Below are 26,086 nucleotides of genomic sequence, written 5' to 3'. Positions count from 1 at the left end.
AGCTTACTTGCTGATTACAACCCCTGTTGACAAGTTAGCGGTGTCTCTCTTCTACTCCCTTTCTTCCTCCTAGCATGCTCAAGCTCGTCTAAATATCTTATAAGCTTCTGCACTGAGTTCCGATTCAGGTTTTGTTGTCACCTGGGTAAATGTGCATGCATAATGAAGGTGAAGCAGAATTCAGAGAAGGGCAGGATTCTTGCATTGTGTTCTGTTGAGGCTTGATAAGACCGTTACAGAGAAAGAGTCTGAGAGAGTATTAAAATGACTACCCACTGGATGCTGATGCAGTGAGAGTATTAAAGTATTAAAGAATAGCACCAGTGTTTGTTTTTCCACAATTTGTTCCTCTCGACATAATTTATCATTGTCAATACAAAACAAGCAAAACAAAACTATTCTTTTAATCTTTACAACAAACATGAGTGTTCCGATGATGGACATCAATCAATCATATTTATTTGTTTGTTTGTTTGTTCTTCTTTTTTTTTTACCATGTCTAACCATGTCCACTCCTCTCTCCTTACAATTTCTGCTCCATTAAAGTAAAAGGAAGAAAAACGAATTATTGCCGTTAAACAGTTCCCTGAGCTACTGTATTTAACCTTTTTCATTCATGCAGTGTTTCTTGAGCAACACACTTCACCGGAGACTCAGCAGCAATGTACTGTAGCGGAACCCAGAGCCATAGAGTAAGACAGAGTTACGACAACTCCGTTCACTTCATGGGGCCAGGCTCTTCTACATAGACTTCTATTGAAGGGGACAACCGGAAGTGTACGGAATGCATTGGAGTCTATGGGCTCGCACGAGTACATGAACCACGTGACCAGGCTGTTTTCTGCCCCCTCAATGTCGTAACTCTGTCTTACTCTATAGCTCTGGCAGAACCCTGCTTTAAAGTTTTGTAGCTGCTAATGTGACCACGAGCATTACAATTACTGTCCACTTACACACACACGCACACACACACACACACACACACACACACACACACACACACACACACACACACACACACACGCTTAATCCAATCCTCAGCTCATGGAAGCCCTTAAACTCATATGAACACACAAAAGCATGATGCACATACTGTACATGCACCCATAATCCACCCACTCCCATCACACATTGGAACATACTGTATGTACTGTATACAGTACTGCCCACGCACCGAGAGACAAACCAAGCGTGCATCAACACAAATGTGCAAACACCCTGCTAATTGCACACCAAACATTTTTTTAAACAATTTAAATTAACACAGGTACAGTACCTGTTTCAGGTTGCACTTAAAATGTCATTTATGCAAGCTGAAGAATATATTAACTCATAGGCAAAGGTTACAAAGGCATCACTTAAAATCCTATTTAATGTACATGTACTGTATGCAAGCTGAAGAATATGAACTCATAATAAGCTGTATGTGGCGGTTGTGACCAGCACACCACACCCATCCATTATAGTAGTTTTTATTTGTAATCCTTTACTTTCTTTGTACAGCGTGATGCCATGGACCGGCATGCCAGTTTCCCAAATGTAACGACATCATTTCATATCTGAATCACAAACTGCGTTGCCGACATGTCATGCCATAATGAGAAGCTCCTGGGGCGAAATGGAGTTGTGGTGAGGTGACGAAGGTCAACTTGTCCCCAGAGTCCCACTGTACAGTATTTCCCCCCATCAATAGCCACAATTGGTAGCTAGAGAATCGGTCCTCGCCTCTCAGAGGACAGTCAAGAGCGGCAGTGTCGGTAGGCCAATCAGAGGCAGGCGGGGCGTTACCATGTCTATGCTCGGACGCAAAATAGATTCACGCATGTTGAGTGAGAGAGACGGGGGGGGGGGGGGGGGGGGGATGAGTGAAAGAGAAACGGAAAGAGAAGAAGGAAGAAGAGATGAGTGGAAAAAGGGGGAGAGGGTGTGGAAAAAATTGACCCAGGCCAGTTAGCCACATAATGTGCTTGAATATTTTTGTTTTATCAAGCATAGCAACTGCAAATGGACACACGGCCTCTGTCAAAAGCTGCACAGAAATGTAACATGACAAGTTAAATGTGCTACTTGATCCTGTTTGTGTAATTATGTGTACAGGTTTGGTGTGTTCTGGTTAACTGGTGGCCCCTCATTTTGTGCACCGCCATTTCCTTTTTCCAAAAAAGGAGAGTAGTCTCCATGTGTCTGGAAAGCCTCAGCAGTCCTGACATATCCCTTATGCCTGTGGGTATTTTTAACCCAAGTTGCTGAAATGACTTGCCCTCAGAAAATGCAGCATTTCAATCCACTTACGCGATTGAATTCCGCTGAATCCATTCAAACAAAGTCCTGTTTTTTAGCATTCTATGTCAAGATTATTAGAGAAAAAGCCATGTTTTAGGGCCAGGGCTTTAGAATTATATAAGCTTGCTGACACAGTGACTAATACAATTACTCATACAGCGGTGTGATGTTATAGAGGTTTTATAGGTCCGTGCTTCGTCAAAATACATTTATTTCCATTTACCAACACTGAATTGGCTCACCATTTACTTTGAAAATACTGATGTTTTCCTTAGTATTATTGGCCTAACCCTAACCCATAAAACACATGAAAGTGTCCTGTTTTAGCTTGGCACTCATTGCACCATCAAGAGAGTGAGAGCCTTAACCACTTCCACAAAACAACTCCAATTAGCCCGTTCTCCGATTTCTTCTGAATTAATATTTAATTAGGAATGAGTTCCCCTTCCACACAGGCAATGTGCCAGATTAAGTCAGTAATTTCTTTGTAATTAATGTTTTGTCTAACGCTTTGCACACTGGAAGATATTTGAGGAATGCTTGCCACATACCAACATGACTGAAGCTGATCTAGCTTTGCAGGTTATAGGCCCAGTGCACCACGGCTAGCTGGCTAGCACACATCTGTCTTTGTTTAGCTCTAAATCTCTGTGGAGAAGCGACCTTTGGCCACCCTGAATGCAATTGACCTCAGCCAGTACCTAACTAGCTACCTGTTGGTATGGACTGTACGTCGCACTTTCCTAGTACTTGTTGTAAACTCTAAGTACTGGACCCTCGTCTGGTTTGACATACCGGTAGTGTGTGCCGGCTGGGTGGTGTGTGACAATCCGGTTGAAGTATACCTGTGGTACGGCGACAGCGGCTGCGGGCCCGGGAGAACAATAACGCGACACGAGACAGTATCACGCTAAAGGTTCACAAAGTTTATTGCACACACACACACACACACACACACACACACAGGAAATATATAGAGCTGGATCCCAATGACGTGACAACAACACTTGAGACATAACAACCGCTAACTGCAGCAAGCTGACCTTGCTGTCTGAGATGGCTCCCGTAGCTGACTATAAAGTATGCTACAGTTCAGACAGTACACAATACATATCAAGTACATTGTGTACTCACGTACTGTACAAGTACACAGCCATGGGCGATCAGATTATAACAGTACTCACTAGTCATTGGGAATAATAGTGCTTTTTGGTTGTTTGCCTTTGGCGTCTAGACCCACAAATCAAACCAAAACGATATTCTCCCAAATACTGTATGTCACACGACGACAAAAGTCACAAGAAAAGTCTGTTGACATTGTCATGTGACGACACTATCGGTATCAATTCCCACCCCCGGAGTCACATGGTGAAAAATACAGCATATCTCTTCCAAAGCACGCGTATTTTTGTTTTACTGCTGACCCCCTGTTGTTTTGTTTACATCCTCTTCCTCTCTTCAGAGCCTCTAAACTCCAGCTCTGTGATTTTCTGCTCATCTACCCCTGCTGTGATATGGCAGTGATTGACAGCTTCCACAGAGGTGGCTGTAAGCCTTGTACAAGGGGTGGGGTGCGGGGTTGCCAGGTACTGTACGCTGCCAAGTGTTCAGTAATATACTGGTGATACAAAGTAGATCGTCACTGTAGTGTACTGGAGATTGAGCCTGGATTGATGGATTGGAATGCTGTCGCTGGAACAATTGATGATATACTGTATACTGTAGTGTGTGTGTGTGTGTGTGTGTGTGTGTGTGTGTGTGTGTGTGTGTGTGTGTGTGTGTGTGTGCGCGTGCGTGCGTGCAATGCATGAGCGCGTTCAAATTTGCACTCAAGCGTAGCCTCTTCTGGAAGTAATCACTTGTTCTTCTATTCTGTGTTCAGTGAACAAGGACTGTTTGATAAATGGCCAACATGTGGGTTTGGCTGCACCTCGGCACGCCCCATCCTATCATTGAAATGAATAGCTTTCCCACGCATCCCTACCTCGACACTGGGACATCACGAGGGGCTGCTTCCTCCAGTCGGTCACCACCAAGCAACAATATAAGTGTTGACATTGAGCATGGAATTTTCTGAACCAGTCCAGCAATCTAATTACAGTACCTGCTGGGGCTTACTTCCATTTTGAGACACTCCTTTTGCCTGCAGTTCTTGACCACACTGCTGGTCTACGGCTTTTGTTAAAGATTCTTGGCCCATAATCTTAGTTCAAATCACAAGAGGTCCAAGTTTAATTCAGTGCCCTTGTGCTTTCAGTGCACAACTCATTTGGACAAATGTCTTAAGGCGTTAACAGAGGATTAACAATAATTATCTGTGTTGTATATTGACTCACTGGCACTGCACTTTTGTCCTCATAACCTATGGCCAGGTAATTGGATTTAATCCTTCCAGCTTCGTTAGACCCACCATGACGGATATAAGCCACTGCTTGACTGCTTATATACTGCCACTGAATTGACTACAAAAGCACTATTTAACATTTTTCAAAAAGATCATCTATAAGCATTGATGTGTGAACTATTTTCGAATATGTTTATTAACTTATTTTTTACGAATTCATTCCCAAAATAGGATGAAAAGTAGATGAACTGAAAGAATGAGTGTGTGGACAAAATGCTCTTGCACTCCCTCATGCATACATGGTGCAAACCCAAACATGGTGTACACCTACTGTATAGTATGCTGAGTGTGGTATCAATTCTCATGATGAGCATGTGTTACACCTGCTGTGTTGTGTACACCTTTTATTGCCCTGGGAATCAGTCATTTAGGGATTTTGCGGACAGGGTACTATTTGTAGCACTCACTCTAACTAACATGTTGGTAGCAGTATAATTATCTGTGGACCAGGGCAGGCATCAGTTGAAGGGAGTTATTGTACCTGACACAACTATACACAGTAGTATCCTCACTAACACTGACATCAGCAGTGAGTTCACAGTCTGGCACCTCTGACGCAGGATCATTTTGTTCCATTCTGCTCAGTTTCCCTTCTCTATAAGTGTTCTGCATGGACAACCATGCTTGTTTGTGTGTATTGCATAACCTAAAGAAAAGCTAAACCCTGGTAGTCATAGGAATCCACAGTTCTCTCATTTAAGGGAAGTTCAGGGGTTCAAGGACAAGACACCAGACCGTTGTCTGTTGAACATTACATTAGATGGAAGTTGTCTCCAATATCACTATGCCATTCTGTCAGTCACAGAAACAAAACACTCTACATTAGACAATTGTATTTGTACCCCCTTCTATTTCCCCCATTTAGTCATTAGTATGTCAATTAATTCCTCCCCACACAGAACTGTACATGTACAGAACTACTGTATGTATGTGCCATGTATGTATATACGGCAACCTTCCCTGTGTTTCTTCACTAGTTTGATCCAGAAGAACACAGTTTGCCGGCCACTGCTACAGAGCTGACAATGAGGTTATATCTTCCCTTCTTCTCTGGAGTCCTGCCTCAAAGCAGACCAGAGGTAGAAAACTGTCGTTCCCTGATGTCGTCGCTAAGGACACAGGCATCAGTAAGCAGGAACTGGGGATGGCAATGAAGGACCGGGAAGTCTGGCGTAATATTGTGAAATCCACAATCTCGACTGCGGTCGAAAAATGATGATGATGTACCCTACTGGCTCACATGCCAGTGAGGAGCCTTCACTTGGAGGACGTAGCGCCTCAGTTTTAATCATTACGTTCAACATTCCCAGCTGACAGGTGGCACCCCAGCCCAAAGGAGTACGTGCAGCAACAAAGATCATCGTCCCTGCCTAGCTTTGCTCTCCCGAGCACAGTTTGATTGTGTTCATATAAATACACACTTGGCCAAGCCGGATGCACCACGGTGGATGCAAATCTCTCGACATAGACACCCATCAATCTCCGGTCACCTCTGTCGACAGTCAGTTGCACTCCGAGTGATTCGACCAGCATCCACCAACCCTGGTATGGAATTATGGCCCTTCTACAGTGGTACGGTACCACAGAGAGCATCCTGACTGACTGCATCACTGCCTGGTATGGGACTACTGCACTGACCTCAACCGCAAAGCAATGCAAAGGGTCATACGGACAGCTGAGCGCATCAGTAGCTGTCAGCTTCCCTCCATCCATGATATTTCCACGGACATATATATCAGCAAAGCTAACAGGCTTATCACAACTAACTTTAGAATGCTCCAATTCTGAATAAAAAAAGGCTTGGAGCTACTTCCCCGGATCAAGCTATGCTTATGAGATACATTTATTTGAAATAATTTATTATTAATTATACATTTTTGAAATGGGCGAAGTAGATTTGTGTTAGTGGTTCACATGGTAAGGTGTGGTGATTTGTTGTGATGACCAGGTACCCCCCATGAAAGTGCCCGTTTTGGCTCAACAATAGTGTGAACACAGAGATTGGTTTTACAAGCAAATTGTCCCCATTGTTTCCACAAGGCTAATTGGCATTGTTCCAAAAATACCACTCTCTGCAGTGACGCATTCTTTGTCAAAGTATGTATGCACACATTACCAAACACTCAGACCCTCCTCAAGGGACTTTGTGCCTTGTGCCTAAACATGTGTTTTTTGTTTGTTTTTTATTTACAGTGCTATCAACAACTCCACCAAATTGGCCAGATTCATATCAGATAAGTGTAAGGATCTGGCCACAGTATTTAAAGACTTCCCACTAATGCTGCCACCTTTATGACTCTGATGAATACTAGCACGGTAGCACCTAATAAAAAGGCTTAAAGTGTCCGTGCTGCTCCAGTGTCCTCTCCTCCTTCTGTGATCTCGCCAGACTTATATTCATTTTCAAAAGCATTTTAACTTTGGAAGCTTAATGTGCGTTGAATGGACTGATTAGTGTGTTGGTTTTTATCCATCGATCGAATGAAAGTCCCTTGAATATGCTGACAAGGCTGAGCACTGTCCCTATAGTGTGTGTGTGTGTGTGTGTGTGTGTGTGTGTGTGTGTGTGTGTGTGTGTGTGTGTGTGTGTATAGGGCTGGGACAATAGCCACGCACATTAACGTAATACCGCGGCTTATGTTGCGCATACGGTTGGGTCGAGCTCATTTCTTTCATTTTATAATTTTTTCATGTCTGTGTGTGTGTGAGTGTGTGTGTGTGTGCGCGCGCGTGCATGCGCATTCGTGCGGCCGTGCGTGTGTTCCAATATTGATTTGCTTCATTACATGGACTTCTCTCACTCACATTAGGGTGGCAGTATAGTCTGTCTTTTTTTTTTACGTTATCGATCCTTTTGGGGAAATTCACTTTCAGCTTCACCCAGCTGATGGCCACTCAGATGGTGATGATGAGCACTTGGCAGAAGCTGTTAGGGTTAAAGGGTCTCGCCTAGGAACACGTCGATACGTATTACTGGGAGCCGTGGGCGGGCTGGGAGGTTAACTCATGCATGACCTTCAGTTTTCCGAACTGCTTTTCTATCAAATCCCTCCTCCAAGCTTAGTACAGCAGTTGATCATGTCAACTGACGCTGTAGATCAGTTTCATACTGTGGAATACAGACAGTAGAACTTTCTTGAGTAATGCAAGAAGTAATTAAAGAAGTCTGAAAAAGGTTCCCTTAAACAAATGGTGTGTGTAAAAGACATGATGTAATAAGGTGTGTTCCTGGGCAGCTCAGAAGGTAGACCAGTTCCCCTTTGAAGGTTCGAAAGGGAAGGTTCTGGGTTGATATCCACTTATCCAGTGCAATGACAAACTTCCTCTTGGTAAGTAGAGACAAACCACTTCAAGGTTTAATGAACATTTTTGGGTTAGAGTTAGGGTTAGTCTTTTGTCTTCCTGCTCTTGCTATTTTCTATCTTTCTCCATTTCCTCCTCAAATTGCCTAGCCCTGACCATTGCTGCACACAGTGCACAGCAACTATAATAGGTATTTAAATTAGCTTCATGAATACATTTGCTTTGTGTGTGCATCTATGTCCATGCGTGTCTGCATGTCCGTTCAGTGTGGCGATAAAGCACAATGCCTTTTTTTCCACACGAGGCTAATTGATTTGTTTCTAAGTGACTCCCATCATTGCTCACATGGTTTCCCCTGAGTGATATAACGCGAGCTTAACAGGCCTTTTTATTGTGTCTGAACACTGGGTGTTAATTATAGATGTGCTCTGTTAAACACCACCACATTATTGTTTGAACAGACACAAGTGTGAGCCTCTCTGTGCCGGGAAATTAGGTCTGACCGGTGGTGGTACACTGGACACATGACTAAGGCCTAGTGTAAGTGCTCTTAATGATAGACACACTTCCTAAATGGCTATGCAATCATCTCTCTCTGTTGATCAATGTTTACTTTGTAATGTTTAGAAAGTCATACATTTCAGACTTAAAGGCTACAGTTTTATGTATTTTAGTACAGGTTTTTCACTGTCACCGTTTTAACAATGTCAGTTTTCAGTTTAACCACTTAAACCTTATAGCTATGGTTTGTTGTTTTACCAAATATAGCAAATATAGCTGATCTAGCAGTTAGTGGATCTAAGCCTGCAGGCTAAGGGAGATTTACCTTTTAGACTAGTGGTTAAGATGTTGGCTTTCACGCGGCGCGGGTGACCCAACTTTGATTTCCGGGCATTATACATGCTCACAATGCGTAGCGACAAAATGAGTTGTGAGCTTATAGATCAGCTAATTTTGCCAAATGTTCATTATTACCGGTATGTCCCATCCATGTTTACCTATTATGACTTACCCAGAAGTGACTAGACTACTATATTCTCATGCAGCTTTTTCATCTAGACTCATTTCCCAATACAGAGGTCAATTATTTACATTTACTTGAGATTTTCTTTCCACAGAAACATTGAAAAGCACTGCTGTAGTTTCAAACAGTGAAGTTCTTGTGGTCACATGTCCTGACTGGTGCTACTGAATCACAGCTTTTCTTCTGTGAATATTACTGAATATCTGCCTTGTTTCCTGTTGTTGTCTCTCCTCAACCAAAACAGAAGTCATATAGTGCTGAGTGCTGACTAAGGAACTGCTGCTCAGTTACAAGTTGCCAAACTTTGGTCAACTCAACTGTTATTGGATCACTATTTATACATATATTTTACCGACGGCACGGGTGGGAAGCTGTGTGCCCCAAATGCCTCTGGGCCCCAACACAACTGCGCTGTCTGTGTCACGGTAGTTACACGCCTGGCCCTGATGGCTGCAACCCACAGTGTACACAGCCCTGGCAACCCAGCCTGTATATCTCTGTATTTTTATATGGCACATACAGTATATGATTAATATACAGTATTTGTGGATATGAGCTATATGCTGTATTACAAATATATTTCTTATATGGAAATATGCGCTCCGTGGAGTGCCTTTTTCCCGTTTTGTACTATAACTCCTTCTTCACTCATATTTCTATAGGCTATATTTATACACTATGACTATGCCATTTCTTCACCCTCATCACTCCATGTGAGCTGAAAAAGGCCAGCAACCTGGGCGTTATGAGGGCACAACTGTTACTCATGCCTCCCCCCCCCCCCCCCCCCCCCCCCCCACTCTCTCTCTGTTTTTATCTAGAGTCTCCTGTCCCTAGTTATTCCCTATCTGATATAGTGGAGATAAATTAGGGCTATTGTTGGCTTAGCAGAGCAGAACCTCATGTCTGCTCTCTCAAGAGGTAGCAAGCTGCTGTGGGGTCTCTCTCTCTCTCTCTCTCTCTCTCTCTCTCTCTTTCCCCAACACTGCCAGGCTGTGCGATAACAAGCAGATAAACTATCTGATAAATTGCAGTCAAGGTGAATATTGTGGAAGGGCATTATTTGCAAAATATGTGCAAAGGCTGAGACAAATGCACAAACAAGGATGCTCTCAAGCACATTTGACACACACACGCGCACGCACACGCACACACACACACACACACACACACACACACACACACACACACACACACACACGGTTGCTGCATGTTGCCTTTTATCAACATAACATCTGCATGATTGGCTATAGGCTGCTATTCATTTATCTCCCCGGTAATGCATTTTGTGGGGACGCTGTTGTTTGCATGTACAACCATATTCTCAGTCCGCTGCCCTTCCCAAGCAATTAGTGGACACTTAAATCATTTTTGCTTTGAACATAGCTTGATGTCAGACATGGTTGTGTCATGTGGAGCATGTAGGCAGGAGAACGATGACAAGACTTTGTTGTCGCAGATGTCTTTGAGCCTTTCAGCTCAAAGACATTGTTTTATCTCAAGCCGGTCTTGAGCTGGTAACAGCTGCTAATGGTTAGCAACACGACGAAGCGCTTTGCTCACCATAACCACAAAGGTCACAATAATATTTCGGTACATGAACCCAGGTTCAGGAAGAGAGGACACCACATTCTAACACACACACACACACACACACACACACACACTGCTCTCGGAATCAAACCGACAGAGGATTGTGTTGTTTTAGTTTGACATAAATTGGATACCAATTGATTAACTGGTATGATGTGGTATCCAGATTTATCACTGACTGAATGATTGATTGATGGATATGATTTGTGCCATAACTGTTCAATATGCAGTGTTATGCACAGAGAAATTGTGATTGTCATGTATTGTTGCATGTGACTTTTAAATTAGAATAAGAGTATGTGGAGAGGACATATTGAATGCAATTTTCTATGATAGAAGTCCTCAATTGTCATAATGGCAGACCAAGGTTGAACCGTTTGTGTATATAAATATTAAGTAGGCTACGGCTGACGTTCGAACCATTTATGTGCAACTACTACAAAATAGCAAAGGTTTGTGGATGTGTTGGGATTATACTGAATACAGTGTTTGTTTTAACATCTAAATCCCTGTTGAACAGCAGCAATACAACTCCATCAGTCCCATTTGTACTTAGGTAATAGACCACTGTACAGGAGGGAGTACATAATGGTACAATGGTACAATGATACAATGCTGCTAAAAGGATAAGACAAAAAGTGGGATCCTGTGTATTCTATACTATTGATCTATTAATTTTCACAGCAGCTTCTGGAATTCATTAGCAGTTTCAGGAATCTGGAGTCATCTGTCATTTCACCATTCCTGCGTTGTTTCTTTAAAAGGTGAAATGTGCACTGGGGGAAATCAAATCAAACTTTATTTATAGAGCACGTTTTAAAACAAAACCTAACCCCAACCAAGGTTGACCAAAGTGCTGTACATCAGTGGCAAAACAGAGAACAGGCAAGAGAACACAGAATGTAAACGAGAAACACAATAAAAAATGACAAAAATATAAGCATGAAAGGTTAAAAAAAGCAAAACAACAAAAAAAAGAGCTAAGATACAGAAAAACCTAAAAAATGGACTCAAGACGTCAAGAGGGATTAAAAGCCAGGGAGAAGAGATGAGTCTTAAGGTGAGACTTAAAAACATTAATGGATGGGGCAGATCGAATGTGAATGTGAAAGAGAGAGAACGCTGATGTTGGGGGGGGGGTATTGGTGATTTCTCATCATACCGTGCCTTTAGGATACCTGGGACAGGCAGCTGTATGCACATGCTGCAACGTGATGAAGCTGGGTAGAGAGGAGGCTGATCTGAAATCAATTATCTACTGTACCGTCATTTTGACTCAAGAGAGTGAGGCCCATATTCACTACGGGTTTGCACTAATTACCAAATTGGCTTTTCAAATTTCGCTATCACTAACCCCATGCACTGAGACTAGATCATGCCAAATTGTGCAGTCAATTAAATAAAATCCATGTTGTGTGCTTGTGTCTGATATATGTTTTCATTATGTAGAAATAAATGTTATCGCTCAGCCCACAGTTCTAAACGGTGACACAGACAGGGTTATGGTAGCGTTTGCCTCATACAACACTAGATTGATGTTTCTGTTGTGGGTCCTGAGCCTTTAATGAGGAGTCAGGCAGTTTATTATTGCTCTTCTGCTGCTGTTAAAATAAGGTTGATGATATTAAATTATTGCTTCTCCTGTAGCTAAATTGGGTTTTAACTTTTTAAGCAACAGTGCAAAGGGACACAATTATAGACAGTAGTATAATTGACAGTAGACATGCAGCAGACAGATTCAGACAGGTTCAACCTATCCCCAGAGCAGTCTGGGTCACGGAGAAAGTCTGTGAAACATAGAACAGTGGCAAGAGGAGATCAGAGACAAGTGGCAGCAATTAGGGAAATGCACCAGAGAGGAAAATGAAGATGGAGAGAAAGGCAAGGGGTGGCAAGGCAAAGGTTCGGTGCTTATATGCACGTTAAGACTACAAACGTACTGAGTGCAGCTGAAAGGACGTGAAGGACACAAAGCTGTCAGGGTGTTACAGAGATGGAGAGGTCTCCTGTTTTCTATCTATCCCCTTTGCTGCTTATCTGTCTTCTCTGTCATTGTCTATCACCCAACCCATCTCTCATTCTCCCATCTTTCAGCTTCAAAGTCCATACTCGCTCTTTACTCCACCCATGGTCCTTCCCCTTCTACTTGGAATTGGGAGTGATGTGTTCTACGCTGTCAGTGAACAATAGAGGGTACCAGAATAATGTGTGCAGGGTGGATGTGATCAGACTGTCTGTCATTGCCTTTTACTGAACCAAAATGTGTGCCGGAACTGAAGCCAGTGTCATGAATTTGAACAGTGAATGAAAAGTAAGAACTGTTATTCGTGCTCTGCAGCTGCCGAATAGAAAGAGGACATTTCAAAATCATAGCAAGTTTCATTTCAAGGCCTTAATTAGACATCAATCCTGTCTTTTGTTCTTGGCAGGTGACTAGCCAGCTTTCGTGGGATTTGATGTCACCTCTAGATCGGTTCAACTGAAGATGGAAACACTGGAGTCCGAGTTGACCTGCCCGATCTGCCTGGAGTTGTTCGAAGATCCCCTGCTCTTGCCCTGCGCCCACAGCCTGTGCTTCAACTGCGCCCACCGCATCCTGGTCTCCCACTGTTCCACCAGCAAGCCACTCGAGTCCATCTCGGCCTTTCAGTGCCCCACCTGCCGCTACGTCATTACGCTGAACCACCGCGGCCTGGAGGGCCTCAAGCGCAATGTGACCCTGCAGAACATCATTGACCGCTTCCAGAAGGCCTCTCTTAGCGGCCCCAACTCACCCACCGAGAGCCGGCGCCTGCAGCCCCAGCGGCCCTACAGCGGCACCATTAGTGCCACTATCGGTGGTGGCGGAGGCAGTGCCCGTAGCAGCCCGGCCACCTCGAGCCACTCCCACGCGCCGCTCTCGGCCAACCACACCAACGCCAACCACAGCGGCCCGGCCGCCGTGGTCGTCGCCATGGATCCGCGCATCGGCTGCCAATTCTGCGAGCAGGACCCCCCGCGCGAGGCCGTCAAGACCTGCGTGACGTGCGAGGTGTCGTACTGCGACCGCTGCCTGCGCGCCACGCATCCCAACAAGAAGCCCTTCACCAGCCACCGGCTGGTAGAGCCGGTGTCCGACACGCACCTCCGCGGCCTGACCTGCCTGGAGCACGAGAACGAGAAGGTCAACATGTACTGCATGGTGGACGACCAGCTCATCTGCGCCCTCTGCAAGCTGGTGGGGCGCCACCGAGAGCACCAGGTGTCCTCGCTCACCGAGCGCTTTGATAAGCTCAAGGTCAGTCCCTTTTGTTTTCATGTCAGCTCACGATAAGCAGACCGTGACATTATGTCAACATCAGATCTGTTTTGTGCCCCCATCTTCTTGCTGTGTGGCTTGTAGTTGTGCCTGTAGCAAGGTAAGGTAAAACATGGCCTGGTACCAGGGTGGAATCAGAAACAGCAAAGTATATTGTGCACCAAATGTATTCTGTGATTGTCAGACCAGGGAGTTTAGCTGTTGCTTATCTATGTTCTAATTCACAGCCTGTAAAATGTATTATGGCGATCTCTCTGTTTTCAGTTTGCCAAACAGCAAATTTCATTTTAATCCATTTAAATCCCCACATGGGATTTTTTTTTACACACTTTTGTTGACTATGAACTTTCAGAGCAGCCACAATCACGGCATACACAACCCCACCAGCCATTGTTCATCTCTCTGTACAGAGAGAGAAAGAGAGAGATAGTAAACTCAATCAGAAAGAGAAAAAGAGAGAGAGAAGCGGGACAGAGAGAGGTGCAGAGCGATAGAGAGCACGTCATTATAATAGTCGATGAGCTGGCATTCCCAGTGGCCATTGAGCTTTGAGGGGTTGTGCACTCTGTGCTGACCAGTTCCAAACACTAGGATTGCTGAATCAGGGCGAAAAACAACAGGGAGAGGCACTACTAGCTAGAGCTAATTCACACACTAAAGACCTAAAGCTGCTTGCTAACATTTGCCAGGGCCAATAAAAGCTTTAAGCGCTGGTGTATGTACCGCACCTGTGTGTGTGTGTGTGTGTGTGTGTGTGTGCACGTGCACGCACGCGCGTGTGCGTGCGTGCGTGCATGTTTTTGTGTAGGCATGTGTGTGTGCGCGCATGCACACGTGTGTGGAGGAGACCTGTCAGCATTTTAATATACAGTAGTACATTTTTCTGCATTTTCTTTGCCAAAACAAAGTTGAGAGTCAGAATCAGGTTTATTGTTTATAGCCTATAGTTTTGGTAGAAAAAGTTGGACCAGAGTACTGTACAATGTAGTGCAAGGGATTGTGGTTTTGTAGAAAATCTCCCTCTATTATTGTTACTTAACAAACTGAAGTCATACATTTTGTTTTCATTCCTTAGACTGCATTGCAAAAAAATACAAAAATAAAAATAGAACAGAGGCGTTATACTGTAAACAAAGTTTCTAATTTAGTATACTGACAGCTTTTTCCATTCAAAACCAGATTCCTTGTAATTAATATGCCTTTGTTGAGACTGCCTACACGAAGGAAATTCCTTTGATGTCATCTGCTGTCCCCTGGGTCCATGCATGTGAATATGTCCACAACTCTGTTGCATCAAATGAATGGCATTGTGTAACTCAGTAAGGGAAATGGATACTTGAGAAAGTACTACCTATAGTCAGTCTCAGGACTCTCTCTTTGTGTAAAAGAATGGTTTATACATTGAATTGTCAGTGCGTGTATTTTGTCTTCATTCTCTCTTGCAAAGGGAAATAATTTTAATGGCAGCATGCAGTGTAATTTCACTGTCACTCTATACATCAGGTGTTTAGAAAAAAAGGAAAAACAATTCCCGAAACTGCTTCAGCGGTCTGTTTTGGAAGTATAATCAATCCAGTGAGACTTTGGAATAGGAGAGGATGTTTTCAGCATTGTCTCTGCAATCCATTAGAATCCAGAATCCATTCCAGCTTTAGGTGACACCAATTAATCTATATGCTCTCAACTCCACACTTGTACACCAATGAAATTCCGCCTGTTGGTCACCTCTCGTCGTCGTCGTAACCGCGGTTAGTCACGTGGGGATTATCACAATTAAATTAGTGACTTTTTTGTTTCCCCTGTCCTCCTACTGCCCTTACTGTCGCTAAGACCTTCAGAGAGCTTAAGCAGCGTGGCCTCCCTAGCTTCCTCCCCTCTCGGTTCACGGCTGGCTGTGGTTCATTTGAACATCCCCCAGCAGAGGCTTTGAACTTCCATGACTTTGAACTCCCCAATCTCCCCCCAAAACCTGGGAGGGAACAAGCCCCAGTCCCATCCCCGGCCCAGTTCCTCCGTGACGCGAGAGCAGTAGCGGCAGCTGCTGCTAACGTATATTCATCATCTTGCTTGCTTGCTTGCTCAGACAAAGGCAGAGGGGAGAAAGTCCTGTTTGTTTACAGCTAATCAGGAAGAGGCCTTGGTTAAAGGTTTTGGGAGGGCCACACAGGTTTTGTACACGTACACCACATCACACTTGTGTATGCTCAATAATGGTCTTTCTTTGAGTCTCACTCTTTAGCTATCTCTTTTTATCCACAGTCATTTCTTTTTACGGCGTAGCACCAGTGGTGATAAGTAACCATTAACCAAGTACATTTACTGACGTACTATACCTAAGTACAATTTGGATGTATTTTTACTTGGACCGGGCTGAAACCTTGCCCAAATTGGAGGCATGTGTCACAGGCCGGCCACATGAACTCCGAGACCCACATTGAAGCCATGTTTTAATGTGGATCCAGATAGACATGAACCCATTGTTTTGATCTGGGGCGTCAGAATCATGTTGGCATATCCCTACAGTATAATGGATATTTAATGCACATTCCCATGTCAGCTCGCCTAGTTGGTCTTTGATCAATGCAAATCATTTCCTTCACTTCCCTCTGTTTGACCCCCATCTGAACCCTAGCAAACTCTCTCTCTCTCATTGACCTTTGACCTTCACTTGTGTAGAGTTTACTCACAATACAGTAGGTTGTGTGAACTGGCGCTAAATGATCTTCACACATTAGGCAGGAAGGTGGGTTTCCCCTCAGGCAAAAGAGAAGGTGTGAATCTCTGGAGAGAGCGACATTGTAACAAGTACAAAGGTGGTTGATGACAGAACACAGCACTTCTGAATCCTTTCTAGAAAGTAAGTTAATTCCCCAGGCAGCTCTTGAACAGACAGAGGCATTTAATTATCTGCTTAAATACATACTATAGGTACTAGGTAGCCTGTCTTACAGTAGGTTGTTTCCATCCATGTGTACGAATTCATAAGCATTTTCATGTACAGTATGGCCTATAAAAAGCTGAATGAAAATAGAAAATAGCAATTACAATTCCTCAAGTTCAATGCTTGCATGATGGTAATCTTGTTTGTTGATGAAGGAGTTAAAATATTTAATGTGGCAATGGAAATAATTACATAACATTTTTATTTTTTAAATAAATACATGTAGGCCTATAAAATAACCGCATTGCGGTTATGTGCCTCCCCTCCACCAATGGTTTATATACATGAATGTCCCGACTCATATACTCTAGTACATTGTATGTAGTGAAGGAAAGGTTAGAAGGACTCATTCTCTGCTTTCACAGACTGGTTCATCGATTGTCACTTAATGTGCATTAAAGCATGCATTAAATCAGATCCAAAGTGACACTTGAGCGTGTGCGTGTGCTCATGTGCGGTGCGCGCGCGTGCGTGTGTGTGTGTGTGTGTGTGTGTGTGTGTACGTATGTGCATGTGCATGAGCATGTGTGTACACAACTACACATAGGGGGATCATTCTTCTGTCTCTGTCAGTATGTAAATATGCGTGGATGTGGATTAATGTGGCTGTCTCTTAACATCTTGACAGGACTCAAAGTGGTACCAACTACCAATAAATAGGAACGTTACTTATGTTAGTTTCAATAATCCAGGCTGGAAAACACAATCGTTTTGATTGATCATTGAAATAAACATGCTCTAAAAATACCCATCTGATCTGTTCAGTGTTCAGTGTTCAGATGGGTGGGCTGCGGACACTTTTGAGATATAGGAACGGATGAGAACCACTGGTGTAGCGCATTGAGATATAGGAACGGTTGAGAACCACTGGTGTAGTGCATTGAGATATAGGAACAGTTGAGAACCACTGGTGTAGTGCATTGAGATATAGGAACGGATGAGAACCACTGGTGTAGTGCATTGAGATATAGGAACAGTTGAGAACCACTGGTGTAGTGCATTGAGATATAGGAACGGATGAGAACCACTGGTGTAGTGCATTGAGATATAGGAACAGTTGAGAACCACTGGTGTAGTGCATTGAGATATAGGAACAGTTGAGAACCACTGGTGTAGTGCATTGAGATATAGGAACAGTTGAGAACCACTGGTGTAGTGCATTGAGATATAGGAAGTTAGGAACGGTTAAGAACCACTGGTGTAGTGCATTGAGATATAGGAAGTTAGGAACGGTTAAGAACCACTGGTGTAGTGCATTGAGATATGGGAAGTTAGGAACGGTTAAGAACCACTGGTGTAGTGCATTGAGATATAGGAAGTTAGGAACGGTTAAGAACCACTGGTGTAGTGTATTGAGATATGGGAAGTTAGGAACGGTTAAGAACTGGTGTAGTGCATTGAGATATAGGAAGTTAGGAACGGTTAAGAACCACTGGTGTAGTGCATTGAGATATAGGAAGTTAGGAACGGTTAAGAACCACTGGTGTAGTGCATTGAGATATAGGAAGTTAGGAACGGTTAAGAACCACTGGTGTAGTGCATTGAGATATAGGAAGTTAGGAACGGTTAAGAACCACTGGTGTAGTGCATTGAGATATGGGAAGTTAGGAACGGTTAAGAACCACTGGTGTAGTGCATTGAGATATAGGAAGTTAGGAACGGTTAAGAACCACTGGTGTAGTGCATTGAGATATAGGAACGGATGAGAACCACTGGTGTAGTGCATTGAGATATAGGAAGTTAGGAACGGTTAAGAACCACTGGTGTAGTGCATTGAGATATAGGAACGGATGAGAACCACTGGTGTAGTGCATTGAGATATAGGAAGTTAGGAACGGTTGAGAACCACTGGTGTAGTGCATTGAGATATAGGAACAGTTGAGAACCACTGGTGTAGTGCATTGAGATATAGGAACAGTTGAGAACCACTGGTGTAGTGCATTGAGCTATAGGAACAGTTGAGAACCACTGGTGTAGTGCATTGCTAGAGCTGGAGGTTCACCACAAACCCAAACACATCCACAAAACAAACACAGACCACGAAGGTCGAGTGCACATACAAATACACACCACAAACATATATACACAAACACTCACCAGAACAAATGCATGCACATACAAACACAGATGCTATAATAAGTACACATAAGAAAGCACATGCAAACACACCACAAACACGCGTACAAACACACTCTACATAATGCAGATATAATCATACATCTCCCTTCATTTTCATTTAACTGCACAGATGCGACTCAAGTGGTGTGACCCAAGTCACATCTCAAACTGTCCAAAACGTCACTTGCAGCGCGACCCGAGCACTACTGACGTGACGTCATTACAGAGCACGAGTATTCTCATTTAAGTAAACAAACAAGAGACAGAGAAAAACAACCAAACGAGAGCAAAAGAAAGAAAACAACTGAGTGGACAGAAAAGAGAGAGAACAATAGTGCAACACACGTTTGTTTTATAGGAATAATGTCACTTCATTATGTCAGCATTACAGAATATACGAATTACAGCGGACGCTGGACAGACGGTGAAATCTGTACCCAAGTCCTGACGTCACTCGCTCATCCCCTGGTCCAGGGGAAGTTTGATTTGAAATAGTCTCATATAAGCATCGTGGTCCAAAAATAAATAAACTGTCTCCGCGATACTGTTCGGGGAGGTGTCTCTGTGTCGTTACAACAGTCAGTCATACTCATTTGATACAGTCTGTTCTTAGCGAAAATGTTAATAATTCGGTGGCTGTAACATTAGCGTTTTCTCTCAGTCAGTTGATTCTGTATATCCATATGAGTCAAACCGCTGGGATAATTTATTTATTTTTGGAACACAGTCCTTATTTGACGCGATATGAAAAAGTTATTGGAATTCGAGAGACGGTTAAATGCAAACCGGGTAGGATGTGAAATGACAATGACGCTCCTCCTGTCATTTGGGGAGGAGGCACACTGGGGGATGCCTCCGTACAATCTATACTATTGAAATGTACAGAAACAAGGCCGTTTATGAAGATATTTCTCGTGGAATGGTAGAGAATGGCTACACGCGGGCCTATTTGCAATGTTGGTTACCACGGTAACCAAAGCAGATATGTCGCATCAATGCATATACGAATACGAATGCAGAAGTTATGTGGAAACGCCTATACTGAGTGGCAAAACAACTACTTTCTGGCCTTGACTAAACAACGTTAAACTCTTTCTATCTGCACAGTTTTTGTTTAATAAAAATCCACCATAGACTTGTTATGACCTACTTTCTGTCAAGACATTCCATGGAGGTGGGCTCGTTTTCTATAACGCAACGTCCTGCTGCCTCCTGCATTATGTGCAATACATTTAGAAACAGGACCAATGACAAACGAGCGCTTCCAAACTCCAATGCTCCATGCTGCTCAATGTTTTGCCACTCAGTCTAGATGAGGGGGGCGTGTCTCGGTAGAAAAGTGATGCATGTGCATACTCTCTATTGTGCATACTCTCTTTGAGCACCACAGAGATCTCTCTCTCTCTCTCCGTGTGGGCTCTGACACATGCTTTTGTGGTGCTACTGTTTATAGAACATTATCGTGCATCAATTCGGACGCTTGCATAATTATCGTTACAGTTATGATGGGTGTTAACGGCCCTTTAGAATAGATCATGAAGCAAAACGTTTATTATACATAAAATATAATTATGCATTATAGCTTTTAAACAAGCTGTTTTACGACAATGGCAATGAAAAAACACACACTGTGTGTGTGTGTGTGTGTGTGTGTGTGTGTGTGTGTGTGTGTGTGTGTGTGTGTAAAGAAGAAACTATTAGCCATGCCATGGAGTCATAGGGTGGTGCTGGCTGTTTGATGTCAGAAAGGCCCAGGGTTCTATCTGGAGAGCAGTGTGAGAGAGAGCACACTTAGTCATAGTGACGGACGCATCAGGGAGGCAAGAGGAGGCTTTTAAGAGTGCTGCTGTGTGTTTCCGTCCAGCATGCTCTGCGTACCTCTGTATGTGCATGCAGATGTGTGTGTGTGTGTGTGTGTGTGTGTGTGTGTGTGTGTGTGTGTGTGTGTGTGTGTGTGTGCGTGCGTGTGGTGGCACACTAGCGTGTCCCATCAGTGCATCATCCATGTGGAGTGGATATACTGTAAGTCACACTCGCTTTAGAGATGGTCATGAAAAAAGAAGCTTGTTATCAAATCACCCCCAGTAGCTGTATCGCCCCCATATTCACAATTTATGGACAAAGGACGTGAAAAGCTTTTAAGAACTTGGGTGTCAGCAGTGACACATGGTTTCACGAGAGAGAGAGAGAGAGAGCGAGAGAGAGAGAGAGAGAGAGAGAGAGAGAGAAGAGACAGAGAGAGACAGAGAGAGACACATGTGGCTGGTTACTATATAAGCTCCAGTTATTTCCATGTGTGCATTTTGTCTTTTACTATAATTTTTCAAAGCATGTCAGTCCTACACATGTTAGATGATTTTCCAATCCATTTTCTTCATGGACATTTTTCTGTTTTTGAGCATAGTATATTCCAATCAGCTCCAATAGCACTGAACTGTGCACTGTGCCAAACACAATGAGATGTATTTTCGAATGTTTAGCCCTTGCAGTCCATCAGAGGGAGTGGAGTTAGCTGGTTTAGCCCTCTCCCCTGCCCCTTGCAGTCCATCAGAGGGAGTGGAGTTAGCTGGTTTAGCCCATGCGTGGCAGAGCAACCGCAGAGGCATGCATTAGCTTGGAGATCCATTGTCAGATGTTCTTAGCAATGATGGAAACATCCTCCTAACTCCACATGTTTTTTTAATTTCCTGAAAAATGAACATTTCGGAATTTGCTGGTTTCTGCCCGACAGCAGAGATATATTGAAAACTATTGGATGGATTACCATGGAATTAGCCATGCACCCTTCAAGGAAGTTCACGCTTCACTTTCGAGTAGGGAGCCTAACCTTTCCTCTAATGGGTGAACATGGGGATCTAAGGATGCCAATGTTTTTCGGTTGGTTGATTAAAAGCAACCATGTGGCGTGGGGGTTTAAGGGGCAGCATAACCTTTCAGGGCCAACGGTACGGCTTTTAGACTTCTGTGTTGGCAGATGGGAAGCCAGGTGGGGAGGCCAATTTCTGTCGCTGCACTAGCGACACCTACTGTACAAGTTGCTCAGGGAACCTGTTCAGCAAGGAGCAGAACTGGGAAGGATTCAGTATTTAAGTCCGACGTCATTTTGTCGTGCTACGTTACGTCCGGGTCCAAGTGGCACCAGCTCCCGTCCACATCTCATTGTAAATAGAATACCGGTATCTAAACGCGTGAATCTTTTTACAATGACGTTATTTTTCAGAAAGGAAGCCATTGAGGGTTAAAATGGGTCTTAATGCTTCCAACTTGAGTAGAATTATTAATGTTTTGTACAAGTGTCCATGACAACAAAAATATATGATGTGGAGATGTAAAGACTATTATTAACATTATTATTGAAGGTGGCAACAGTCCATTTTCTCGGTAAACTATTTCGGGGGCATATTTAGAATGTGTGCGGGCTTGAGTATGTTGAATCTAGTTTGCATTAATGAAGATTTAGTTGACACAATAAAATAAAATGGCGATAGTATTCCATGTGGGGCAGACGGCCTGTCACAGCCAGATTTGGGAGAGCAGCGCAGCTTTGTTGTTGTGAGGAAAGCGGTAAAATTAGACTTTCACAGCTAAAATACTGAATTGCATGTTCCTCCATGTGCGTCACACGACTCCTCCCAGTGAAACATCTCACAGTCGGTCAGGTGAAAAGAAGCGGCACGGTGACTCCATATTTATCGGAGAAGACAGGTGGTTGTCTTTATCCTCCTCAAGACCAAACCAGTCAGTAGTGACAGGGACTATACATAATACATATGGGGCAATTGTTGGTCTAACAACAAAAAAAAACTAATGGTGAATACCATGATTATTTAAGAAAAACTGCTTACCATAAATAAGTCCATGTAATCAAATGTATCCTGGATACCAAACTATCTACAGTACGTAGATTGTAGCTTGTCAACACCGACATGCAACTTTTTTGACTTTATCCCTCTACTGCAAAGATAATCCATGTCATGCTGCCTAGCGCATGGTTTTGTCATGATGCGTCGTAGCCTGTAAACCTATTACAATGTATGTATTTCAAACAGATGGTTGGCGGAGAGCAGCGTTGCAGCACACCATGCTTTCACCCCTTAAGAGGATTTGCGTATTAATCGAGAGTGGAAACTTATCTTGCCATGTTGATGTTTCCATGTATGCTTCCCTCCCTTCGCTCCGCCCTCATCGAGATTTCACCCCTTCATGTGGTGCCAGCTATTTCGCCCAGGATGTTTGGATAAGCATTTTACAACATTCATCTGCAACAATTCGACGCACAGATCATGCAGAATTGGGTTCTGTTCAAGGAAATTGATGACATATGCCCTCCATGAACAGGAGGGGTTTGTTTAGGAGTTACATTCTTGTGTCTGGGAGGGATCTGAAGAGAATTAGACGAAGGCCAATACGATTGGCTGATTTTAATCACCTCAAGGCTCTTTTGGTCTATGAGACAAATCGGACCTTGTGGGATCTTTCAGGAAGTCATTTTGGTTTTTGTGGCTCGGTGCAAGTTTGACCGGAGGAACGCTTTGGAGCATAACAGGAATATTTATGCAATTTGGAATGTCTGTCGGTGTCCAAGATCTGAATTCCTCTGACCTCCGCATAAACTTTCTCAAGCACAGACACAGACACACACACGCACGCGCGCACTTCTCTCATGTGTTGTTGTCGTCTGTGCAGGTACAGTACATGCATAATCTGTGCAAGCATGCGTGCGTTTGTGTGTGTAACAAACTCAGCGTCCTGTTGTGTGTCTGCCAGGCAGGAACAGTGCAGCCCAAGGGAAGGTACTTGGCTTGAACTAATGACACCAGTGTGAGACGTCCGGCACGTCTGCAGTGGCCTCGAGGACAACAAGGACCTCTGATTCATCCTCAACACTGAAATAGTGAAAGCTATATAGCTACAGTAGCTTGATTTGAAAAACATGAAAGGGAGGGTTGAAACATCATCATTCTGAAAATACCTGTACCATGAAATTATCTGAAGCAAATAGCCAAATGTGTTTTTCCCCCAGTTGTTTTGTCATCTCATGATGTTAAATCCATATTGTACAAACAATGACAAAATGCCACTGTTCTATTCGGCAGTCCAACGAAGGCATATAGCTTACAAATGTTTCTGCAAGGCAGCATCTATTATTATTATTCCACCAGGTTGTGCATTCCAATGTGCAGCACCATTAAAATTATGACAATTGTTGTCCCGTGTGGACTGTGGGTTCATTTGCAAAACACCCTTGAACTAAATTCGAGTTGGGTGAGAAAAAACGAAAACTACTTTCAATACTGACAGATGAACTCTCTGTGACTAATGAGTCCTACACCCTATTTTGAATGCAGTGTATGTCATATGATTTTTGTATACATAATTTGATGAAAAACGTCCCTTTTGTGAGTGACTATTCAGAGGGTGTTCATCTCAATGGATTTGTTTTGTGTTGGCTGGCCGACAGGAATTTCAGACCTCTGTCTCAGACACAGCTGCCTTGGACATAGATGTTTCCCAGCATGCATTCCATTCTTGTGAATCTCTGTTGTCCCAAAACTGACTTGCATGCACACATCATGCACAAAAACATAGACACAACACTCCCTCACACACACCATTATCTATCATAGTGACGTTGACATATTGTGTTGGGAGACAGGGGAAATTTGACCGTAAGACAGTCCAAGAAAAACAAACATGAATCTCAACCCAGAGACTGTGTCTGGGCCTGTGACCGTGGATTTAGCTCTCTGTAGTCTAAACTCAGGATCCAAACAGCTTCATTTTACATTTTAAATGACTGTATAATCTGATTAGAGTGCAAATTGCAGTATTAGAAAGACTAACAGATAAGAATAGAGGTCATATTCCCCAGGGATCAGTCCATACACTGCTGGTGTAATGATAATATTATTAATACATTAAAATGATGACAGTTGGAACTCAATTCACCATTTGTCAGCCTTCTGATTGGTCCCTGACTAATCTCTCAAGAACAGATTCTGCACTACCGTCAGCAGGGCCATTCAGAATGTCTATACATTACACTGTTGATAGTGGGAATGAATACACAGGCACACCACAGGAAGTGGAGGGCTGATGCCGGGCCAAACGGGCCAACTTCCTGTTATACACATTCTACCGTTGCCTGCCCCCAGAGGCAAATGCAGAGGGTGCAGTTTTTTCTTTTTTCTGCCCATGGGTTCCCAGATTGGTCCCTGACTGACTAACCAGCAGGCTCTTTCTGCCTTGTTCCGTCTTTTTGGAAAACATGATATGCCTGCAGTCACATACTGCACCTGTGATGTTCCTTTTTACTGACACCAAGTTTAAAATAAGAATTGAATGCACAGAATATCAATACGAAGCAACTGAAAAACACGTTATTTCAATGGTATAGTCGATGGAGAGAAAGGATTTTTGTCCAACCACGAAATGGCAACCAATGAAAATAAATAATGAACCCTGTCATCTTGATCTTCCTCTGACTGATTGAGAGTTCTCTGTACAATAAGTGACCCTACAGAACATAACAGCTACTGTATGAACAGCAGCAGAATTTATGAGCAAAGCTCCCGTCTGTGCAGTGCATGCATATTTCACATGAGAGGGAGAGCACAGGTTAGTGATGGTACTGTAGTGTGGTCCTGAAGTCTCTTAAAGCCAATTAGGGAAAGACAGAGAGGGGTTGGGCCACTGATGCATGCCTAATTTCATACAGGGACCTCTTTTATGAGCTTCTAAAAACAGACATGTCACCTATCTTCTCTGCCCAGCATGGTGGTGACAGAAGCGGCTATCACCCTGTCCAGACAAAGGTCCACATGAAATGACATTCACTACCATGAGGGTGTGTGTGTGTGTGTGTGTGTGTGTGTGTGTGTGTGTGTGTGTGTGTGTGTGTGTCTGCGTGTGTGCTCGCCCACTTTGCCCTAATTTATCCGTGAATATACTTGATCTTCGTGAAGTATCCACAGAGAACATCTCAACGCACTGCCATGAAACATAACAAGCCCGTCACGTCGTCATTGTCGGAACCCACTTATCGTGTTAATTGGGGACAGAGGAGCACTTGTTTCCTACTCAAACCGTCCTGCATATTTCCTCATTGACCAAATTAGTGTG

At 43.5% G+C, this 26,086-nt stretch overlaps 1 protein-coding gene across 4 annotated transcripts in view; it reads left to right on the top strand.

Moving 5' to 3' along the window:
• The window catches only part of mid2 (midline 2), a 156,936-nt gene that overhangs the window by 72,106 nt on the left and 58,744 nt on the right, over nt 1-26,086 (top strand). For all 4 annotated transcript variants that reach the window (XM_080774732.1, XM_080774734.1, XM_080774731.1 and 1 more), the window contains one exon: nt 13,037-13,884. In XM_080774732.1, coding sequence (XP_080630858.1) covers nt 13,093-13,884 — 792 coding nt within the window. In that variant the 5' untranslated portion in view covers nt 13,037-13,092. The remainder of the gene's footprint in view (nt 1-13,036; nt 13,885-26,086) is intronic.

This window comes from Protomyctophum bolini (assembly GCF_963924005.1).
Source record: "Protomyctophum bolini genome assembly, chromosome: 10".
NCBI lineage: Eukaryota > Metazoa > Chordata > Actinopteri > Myctophiformes > Myctophidae > Protomyctophum > Protomyctophum bolini.
The sequence above is the reverse complement of the archived record's forward strand: the minus strand, read 5'-3'. Positions and strand labels throughout refer to the sequence as shown.